The sequence below is a fragment of the Etheostoma spectabile genome, chromosome 19 (genome assembly GCF_008692095.1).
Source record: "Etheostoma spectabile isolate EspeVRDwgs_2016 chromosome 19, UIUC_Espe_1.0, whole genome shotgun sequence".
NCBI lineage: Eukaryota > Metazoa > Chordata > Actinopteri > Perciformes > Percidae > Etheostoma > Etheostoma spectabile.
In genome coordinates, this window is record NC_045751.1 from 12607154 (window position 1) to 12617065 (window position 9912).

The window sequence follows — 9912 nt, forward strand, 5'->3', positions numbered from 1 at the left end:
GTGTGTGTGTGTGTGTGTGTGTGTGTGTGTGTGTGTGTGTCTTTACGCACGTTCCTGCTGAGCCTAACCACCAAAGAATTGCATTACCAGCTGTTTGAGCATTTTGGAATTGAAAATAAATGCGTTTTCACATTTCTCTGTTGATCTTCTACATCTCGAAAAAAGGTCAGCTGTCAGTTTTTCCCTCAATGCTTAATTAGGCTGCTATTTGTGAGAAAATATCCTGATTTTACTTAGGAACCTGCTAGGGTTCACATTTCTCCACCAGAATTGTGTAATTTGCACATAAAATAATGTTCCCTCTTATGCCTATGGGCTCTGTTTTTTGTACAGCAGGAGGACTCTATGTTAGTTTTTTTAGACAGTTAGTTTAGCATTAAAATAAAAAAAATGAGGTATTGGCCAACTATTTAGATAGTTGATAAATAATTCAAGCAAAATATGTCAAATATTTGCTGGTTCCAGCTTCTCAAACGTGATGATTTGTTGTTTTTCTATACTATTTTCTGTTATAGGATTTTGAATTTAACTTTTTTTAATTATTATATGTACACCCTGAAAAATACACTGTTCTGTTTGGTTTTAAGTAGGTTGCATCTATCTAAATTTTAAAAAACCTGTATGTTTGGCCAGATTTAACACTTGTTTTACCCTTATGTCAAATTCCCTGTCTGTGCAACAAACCCCTTCATGATCCCAGTCACTTGAGTGGACACCGCCCTGGTCAGTGGTTTCTCCCAGGGGCCACCCATGTCTAAAATTGATGCAGTCATGCTTCTTCACCTTGATTTGGATAAAAGCATCCACCAAATGCCGTATGCAGTAACTTTGAGTAACGTGAGCTGGCTTTCGCGACTGTTGGCATGTGTGTATATGCTAACAGGACAGTGTAATCAAGGAGAGAGACGTCGGCCATTGTTATGCAAGTGAGATGCCGTCGAGAGAGGCTTGGACTCCTTCCCAGGTTCTATTGCTGTCGTGGCATTTTGGCGGGTCAAGTGACATGGGGAGTTTCTGCCACAGAGCACTCTCACTGTGAAGGGCTGTTAGTTTTTCACATATGCATGTCCCTCATAACTGACAGGACCTAATGTACGGAGCCAGCTGTATACGGTTTGAGCCCAGAGAATTTAAAAGGGCGTTACAGTGAGTGTCACTATTACAGCTGTGGAAGGTAATGAAGGTTTTGTTCACTCATTATTACAGATTGACAAAAGCCAAGCCTCAATACCCTCTGTCGACATTATTTGTTCAGTAAATACTCCTCATAGTGTTTGTCTGTTCCTCTTGTTCGCTCTCTCTCTTCCCCTTTCTTCCTGTCCTTTCACTCCTCATTTCCACTTCCTTTCATCTTTTCTCTCACTAAACCCTCCTCTCGTTTTCTCCCATTTTCCCCGTCGTTCTCCTTTCGCCTCCATCCTCATTTTCGCTTTCTCAATACACCTCCACCTGCCCTTGTTCTCACGCTGCCCTACTCTACCTTTACTTATGTTCTCTATTCGCCTCACTCTCGCTCTTCTCCTCCTCTACATCCGGCAGTCCCAGTGAAGCAGAGAGAGATGTCGCAGAAGAAGATATTCCTGATCTTCGTCGCCATCAGTACTGTCAGTCTTCTGCTGCACCATGGGGGCCACTTGAGCTGGTGAGTGATTGAAACACGCCCACACGTATGCAAACACTTACATTACATACACTCTATCTCTCAATAAGTTCATATGGTGCTGATTACTACAAATTTATGCCTGTCTTTTTCTTTTTTCAGTCAAATAAATAGCAAGACTGGCTTATTATCACATTGAAATATGTAGACTTTGAGCTGCCACAATGGTCTAGGGACCAATTATAAAAGCAGAGGGATCGTAGATCTTCGACAGCCCTGTATTCAGTTCTCGTACCCTTTTTAACTTAACGTTTTGCTCATAAAACCTTCTTCCACATTCCTGTCTTTACTGTCTTCTTTATTGCTCTGTCATTCGTTTCTCTACTTTTCAAACATTGTTTCGACACCTTTTAAATAACTGAGCTTCTATTTCATTCTGTGGTGAATACTCTCTGCTGTAATACTGCAAAGCATTCAGTATGTGTGTGCCCAAATACATATGTGTGATTGGAATCTTCTGTGGTTTTATATCAAGCTCTTTTGCGATGGTAAAATTGTATCACAAATAATCATCCTAATTTGCCTACACTGATGCATCTAGTTTCATTGTTTATCTTTTTTTTTTGCAAATAAGATGAAAAAAAGTATGTTAGGTCCCAGTGTGAGTTTTCATATTGTAACAACCTTAGACACAACACTGGTGAACTCAAATGCGTGACCCATGAAACAATGGAAAGTTTAACAAAAATGTTTACTTGGCAAAGTTCAAACAAAGAAAAGCGCTCACTTAAAGGATAAAACAATTTCACAAAAACTATAAACTAAAACCTGGTCACATGAGGATGCCAGGGCTGAATTTTTGTCTCGGTCCACCCCTGACTAGAGATGAGTGACTTGACTTAACAGACTTGACGAGACATAACACAAACATTTTAAAGATCACATTCCCTTTTTATTATTATGTAATAGAGCTGGGACATATGGCTGGAATCACAATGATGATGAGAATAATTTTTCCAATAACAATACATACACTTTCAAAATTAAGAATGAAATTAAATCACATGTTAAAAACATGTTGATGTAGTGCATTTGACAAAACTTCTATCATCACGCTATAATTCCAAAGAAAGTCAAAATGTAATATTAATTTATCACCCAGCCATGGTATGTAGTTCATACACGTCTAACAGCTTGCACTCTTTGTTTCACTCTGTGTCTTATCCTACGTCTTCTCTCTTTTCTCTGTCTCCTCTCATTTCAATTCCCCACATGTTCACCAATTTCTACTTCTACTTCTACTTGACTGCTGTACCTTTGTCCTGTCCAACATCTCAGTCTGTCTGCAATTATGTCTTTAATTTTACCTAATTATTTGGAGTAGCTGTTTTTTCTTTCTGGGGCTAATGGAGCTTCAGATACGTTTTTTACACTTTCTTTTTCTTTCTCCAGGACCATAGAGGCCTTTCACCTCGGTTGCCCTGCCCTTCGTTCCCACCCTGCCCCAGGCCTCAAACCTAAGCACACCAATGTGGCCTTCCTCAAGACTCACAAAACAGCCAGCACCACCATGCAGAACCTGCTCTTCCGTTTCGCAGAGCGCAACAACCTCACGGTGGCGTTGCCCGTGCAGGCCTGCAGCCACCAGTTCTGCTACCCACGCTCCTTCACCTCTCACTTTGTCCACCCGCACACACTACCGCCAAACATCATCACCAGCCACATGCGCTTTAACAAGGCCGAGCTGCTGCGCCTGATGCCCAATGACACAATGTATATCACGATCCTGAGAGAGCCGGGGTCAATGTTTGAATCCTTGTTCAGTTACTACAACCAGTACTGTCAGAGTTTTAAGAGGGTCCCCAATGGCTCCTTGGAGGCTTTTTTACAGGAGCCCTGGCGCTACTACCGACCTGATGAAAAGGACTCCATGTATGCACGCAACACCTTGACCTTTGACCTGGGCGGAGACAAGGATCGCCCAGCAACAGATGTGGTGTATGCACGGGCCTTTCTGGCTGAGGTGGAGCGAGTTTTCTCCCTAGTGATGATTGCTGAGTACTTTGATGAGTCGCTGGTTCTCCTCCGCCATCTCCTCTCTTGGGACCTAGAGGACATTCTGTACGTTAAACTCAACATGCGGACACCGAGCTCAAAGCGAAGCCTGACGCCAGGGCTCCCTTCGGAGATCCGAGCTTGGAATTCCTTAGACGCACGTCTCTACGACCACTTTAATGCCTCCCTGTGGCGCCAGCTGTCAGCTCTGGGTCCAGCCTGTGTGGCGCGAGAGGTGCGACTCCTTCAGCAAGCCCAGGAGAGGTTAATGAGGAGCTGCTTTGGTGGACGGATGCCACTTCTCCGATCAGCCGCGCAAATCAAAAACAAGGATCTCCGCCCGTGGCAGCCTAGTGGAAAGGTTGACATTGTGGGCTACGACCTGCCGGTAAATCTCAGCCGTGGGTTCTCGAGCCAGGCCCAGGAGCTCTGCCTCAAGCTCATCATGCCAGAGGTCCAGTACACACGGGTGCTCCTACGTTCCCAATCACTGCGCTACCGCCGTGGCTATCAGCTGCGGCCTCTACAGCAGTCACATCCCCTCCAGCAGCCCATACGCGCAGTCCTGCCTCGGCATTCTCAAGTGCACCGCAGCCAACCGCCACCTGTAGCCCCGGGCCCTGTAGCCCCAGGCCCTGCAGCCCCAGGCGCTGATGCCCCAGGCCCTGCATCAGGGACGGGATCCACCTCCACTTCGAAGCCTGCTGCAGGAACTCAAGGTCGGACCACAAAGTTAGGGCCTAAATCCTCACAAACCCAGGCCTCACAGACTAAAAAGTAGAGACTGGAATATAAAAGAATGCATTTTCCTACCCATTTTGACCCTTGAGACAATGGTGCTTGGTTGGTGGGGGTGTTGGAAACAAGGGCGTCTTTGGGGAAAAGTCTGGAGCGTTCTTGAATCAATGTCTCTCCCGTCCCTTCCAGATTTGGGGATAAAAAAATAAGGGGAAAAGGAGGGAAAGGGGGTAAGACATATCTGGACTTGAACTTGAATCTCTCCCCTCCCCGCAGCAGAGTCGTATCTGTTATGTGCGATGGGGACTCAATAGGAAAGTGGGGATATCGGGCCTATTGTGAGGCACAGAGTAAGCATTGTGTGTATCACACTGGTATAGTGTCATGTTACTTGCTTTCATTGTCTGTAGCTCTCGCTCTCTCTCCCAAACATATGCCACTTAAACTCCTTGAGAGAGACATAATGACATAAAGGGATCAGCTGTCAGGCATCCAAAGAGCCTCCTAAGAGGCCAGACAGACATTGAGATCACCTCAAAGCATTATTACAACAGCACAATCAAGACTCTTCTCCTCTTCTTCTTCTCTTACAAACTCTAGAGCCTAAAGCAATGGAGGAAGGGGGGTTAAAAAGACACAGATAGACAGATAAAGAGAGAGAGACCATATACGGAGGGTAAGCCTAAAGACTCAATGCTCAGTTTGGCCACCCATTATCGCAATGACTCACACAGAGACTGAACACACACACACCAAGCCTGTGTCTCTTCAGCTTTCAACCTCTCTGGCCTCCTCCCTGCATCCTTCTCTCCATCCTCCATCCCCTCATCCCTGCTGCTACCCTCTAGTTAGGCTCTCAATCCAGAGAGACCACTGACATCTTGGTTTCTTCAATTCTGGGTTACCTCTGATTGCAGTCCCCCTCATACCACCAGCTGACATCACATCTCGCATTGTAGAGAGTTTCTAGGTTTCCGGATGTGGGGTTTTGTTTTTAATCTTGGCCAATGTTGCAATAAGATCTCCAGGCCTACGTTCTATACGAATTGATTTAATAGCCTACCAGCAGCCTCACTCTGCACACACTTGCACAAACAAAAATGTAAAACTTGACAAGACAACAACTTGAGGCCTGTGGGTCGCAGTGTTTGAATATTTAATCGTCTTCTCTCACGGCACTCCTATGGCCCATGTTCTTGGGTTACCCGGCCGTACATTTTCATTAAGGGTAAGGACCAGGCAAAAGCTGCTCATTCTGAACTTGAAAACGCAGAAGGACAAAGCCAGAGACGTAGGATGTTTAAAGCCTGGTAAGACTGCTAGGCTGGCTGGTTTGGCTGGGATCCTAAAATGTCATCATTTTTCTCAGCGGTGATCCATTTTTAATCCATTCTGCTCATATTTAATGTGTCATTTATGTTCTTTTATTCCTCCAGTGATCAGCAGGACACTTATTAGTAACTGGGGGGCGGAGGAAAGATGTCTGAGTGTATTCTTGTGAGTGTGCGAGAGTGTGTGCGAGCTAAGAAGTGGTTAACTCTACTACATGTTGTAGTTTTTTTTTCCCAAGGCCAGTCAAGTTGGCATGGCAACAAAAGGAAATATTGTCTGTGAGATTTATAAAAACAATGTATTATTTATTATCAGGATTTAAAGAGTCCCACTACTGTATTTGTAGATGTCATTTTTCATGAATCACTGGATAAAAACCTTCATATGTTCAGCATACCACTCCAAGCAACTGAGGTGGAACAAGGCATGTGGCAATGATATAATAAAATATCATTCTATACCTGTTTTACATAATGCCAAACTACAAAGACCACTTCTGAAAACCGCACAGTGAAACAAGTGTAGTCACTGTAAAATGAATCTATGGCAGTGCTTAAGTGCTCAACCACACAAAGCTTTTGTGGTTGGAGTCTGTCGCGCTGTACAATACAATAAGGAAAAACACACAAACCGCTGCTGCTCTGACAGGAAGAAAAAGTGGAGCAGGTGGAAAACAGACTGAAGTTTTATGAAGTGGCTGTGAATACTTTAATTTAAAGTGTGCTTATCTGAACTTACCAGGGAAACCTCAGCTTTGAAAGCACGAGATGCACAGCAGTTTATATTTATTTACAGCTTTTGATGTGTTCAGATATGCTTAAGTTTTCTTCTGGTACTTACACTGCAAAAATTCTCTTTAAAGGATAAGGCTGAAGTTTTTTTTTTTTTACATTTTTCCTTCTGTCAACAAATCCCACAAAAAGACCAAAACCAACAATGCATAAGTCCGTCTGCCAATTTCCTTGAGCCTTTTTTAATTGCTTGAAGCATGTTTGTTCCTGCTGTAAACCTTTGAAAAAAACAACTACTGTATATTTTACAAATGTGTGGTTTAATGTCTTTAAAAAGGCTCAGTAATTCTCTGAAACAGCTGGTCACTGTAGTTTTTTGCTGCTGTTACTCAAACAGAAGAAATAGTGCATTTGTTATAGGGACTATTTTCAGCTGTGGATGAATACACATGTAATGCAATATTGACTATTTCCAGCAGGAAGATGGTGTACGTTAGCCTGGTCCTACAAGAGTCACTCTCCATTGACAAGGGTTAACTTCCATAAAGGCGGGTACTCTGTTGAAGTTTAAAACTCTTGGATCTGCTCAATCTGCCCGGCTTTAATTTCTGAATATTCGGCCACAGCAGACTGAATGGCTTCACTCGCATCTTCCTCCGCCGTCACGGTACTACAGCTCTCGCACACAGCCTCAACGTCATAGTACTCAGCCACTCTAACTGTTTGCTGATTGGACCGGTTAAAATTTGGCCGGAGAAAACCCAAGATTATACCGCAAACCCAGACAGTGTACTGAAGGGAAATGAAAATTGAGTGGAAGTACATAGGAGGGCGGAGCCAGGCTACGTGTATGGAAGATTAACTCAGAATAAACCACAACGCCCCGATTTGTCATAATGATGAAACATTTCACCCAATGCACATTGATGTGTTTTTAATAGTTTTTTTGGACCAAGTCATTGTTTGTTTTGTATTTTGATACGTTTGTTGACATTAGAAGAAATATAGAATATCACCAGCCTTGGTTTGCTGATGATGCTGCAACTATAAAACTATATTTTAATTAGTTTAAATTTAGCTGCTACATGTAAAAAAAAAGAAAGCATTTTGGCTTTTAATGAATCTCCTGAATTGCCTCATTGAGCATTTATGTGAAATCAACATGTTTTTCTTTTCGTATGATTGTTTTTTTCATGTATTTGATAAGCATAAGAATTGACACAAAACTTGATTTTTAAGCTAAAGGTGGGGTTCAGGTGTTGCGAGTAAATTCCTGTGGTAAAATGAACTGTTTGCCAGTCATTTTTAAATAAATAAAGACAAATAAGCTAAAAGGCACGATCAAAATGTGTATTTGACAAGACATTTCCTCCCACATCTGTGTCTGACCAGGAGCCAGCTGAAGAATTTGTTTCTTGAAACTTTTCATTTATGATCCATTTCACTGTGTCTGTGAGTCTCTCTAAGTGCTGTTTTGATTGTACAAGTCGTTCGCCCGGCTGTTTTGCTTCTTGTGGGAGACTTTCAGTAATGGTTGTGCTGTAGTGTCTAAAGTGTCTGCTATTCTTTGAAAATGGCGGAGAGGCTCTACAAAACAGAATGCTAAAATCTCATCTTCTTCACATTAGCTGCTCTTTCTTTGTTTCTTAGAGTGACATTGCAAAGATGTTTTATCTATTTTATTTTTTTCACTAAAAAAATGAAACTTCTTTATTGTGGTGTCAGCTGAGCCTTTATGTTGCAGGGAAGTAAAAGAGAAACAGTTCATTGACATTGGGTGACAGTGGCATACTTGATTATTCTCTAAATGTATTTTCCTCCATTGCCTCTTTGATCTGCTCATCATTTATTTCCATCCTCTGTTTATGAACTTATCTGTGAACTGGGAAGAATGACAGTTTTCTTTCCTCCCATTTTGGTGATGAAGTGAAAAGGTTTAGGTGGGTGACGGGGCTCTGGACTAATGGCTAATGACAATCAGAGCTAGGGGCCCCAAAGCTTTGTAACGATGGACGGGGAACGTGGCGAATAAAGTTTGAATGATTTCAATTCATCAATGAGTGGACGTTTTTGTCTCTGCTATGTCTTTCTTCAATGCAGATTTATGCAGATCTGCACTGACTTGAATTATTTGTAATATTAAAGCAATGCACACACACACACACACACACACACACTAGGTTTCTATTTCCCTGAGGACCAAAACCAGATTTTTCAGTCTGCAATCAGTCCTTTGAAATTACCATCCAGCACGCCTGCCTAAATGAACAAACAAAGTGCTTCTCACAAGGACTAAAACAATATTCAGAGTAGTGTGTTTGATATGTCTGTGTTTGAAGCAATCACGATGCTGTGTCCCCTTTCTATGCCTGCTGTTGCCATGGCGGCACCTGCTGAGAGGGGGCCCTCCAGACCGGCTACCTCTGTACCTTGTTGTTTCTCCTCTCACATCACTGCTGCCTTTCTTCATTCTTTTTAGTATATATATTTTTTTAAATATAATCATAATTCTAATCATAAGCATCTTTACACTAATTATGTTACCTAAAACAAACATATAGACCACAGAAAACACATGCTTTAAGTTTCATTCACGCCTTTTTCTCTTTTACTTTCTCCTGAATCAAACTTACTGTAACCATCTGCGAATCTGGTGCTGTGCGGAAATACGCTCAACAGCACTACATGGCAGAGTGACAAATACTAAACAACAATGTAGAGAAAATTATACATATATATATATATATATATTCCACACTAGTATTTTCTCATTGCTGATGTCCCTTCTTGCCTGAGCAGCTGGCATCTCTAACATGTGAACTTGTGAACTTCACATAATAATATATGTAAATGCCACTACTTATTTAATATTTAATTAACTATTAGTTATTGACCTTTTAGCCCTCTTAGAGCTGTGGCTCCAGGTATCACCACTCTGGTCCAAACGAAAGTATCTAGATAAATATTGGATGGATTGCCGTGACATTTAGTTCACACCGTCAGGCCCCCCTCCGAATGAATTGTAATCCATTTGGTCAATTATGTGATCAGATGAAGACAAAATACCTGCAAAAGGAATGGCATTCCCACCCACTTCAGTTGTTCTTTGTCCTAATTGGCAAATGTTAGCATTCTGACGAGCTAAACTTGGATGGAGAACATGAAAAACGTCATTCCTGTTAAGCAATAGCATGTTAGCAGTGTTATTTGAGCATGTAAGCCCAGTGATTACCCTCACAGAGGCTAAACCCTAATTAAATCCAAATTTGTCAGGATCAAAAACTTATTTTCACAACAACATGACAAAATCTGCCTATGATACAAATATAGCACAACATTAAGTTTTAATTTAGTGTGTAAATTAGTGTGTAACACTGGTTTAGTCATGCAGACACTTGCAAGTTGCAGTCCATCCTGTATTAAATAAATGTAGCATGAGAGTGTCAGAGAAAATAA

The 9912-nt window shown here is 42.0% G+C and overlaps 1 protein-coding gene across 1 annotated transcript in view; it reads left to right on the top strand.

Moving 5' to 3' along the window:
* The window catches only part of gal3st3 (galactose-3-O-sulfotransferase 3), a 30887-nt gene extending 22744 nt beyond the window's left edge, over positions 1–8143 (top strand). The window contains exons 2-4 of the mRNA XM_032543923.1: positions 1540–1642; positions 3053–4272; positions 4318–8143. Coding sequence (XP_032399814.1) covers positions 1560–1642; positions 3053–4272; positions 4318–4436 — 1422 coding nt within the window. The 5' untranslated portion in view covers positions 1540–1559 and the 3' untranslated portion in view covers positions 4437–8143. The remainder of the gene's footprint in view (positions 1–1539; positions 1643–3052; positions 4273–4317) is intronic.
* The last annotated feature ends 1769 nt before the right edge of the window (positions 8144–9912 follow it).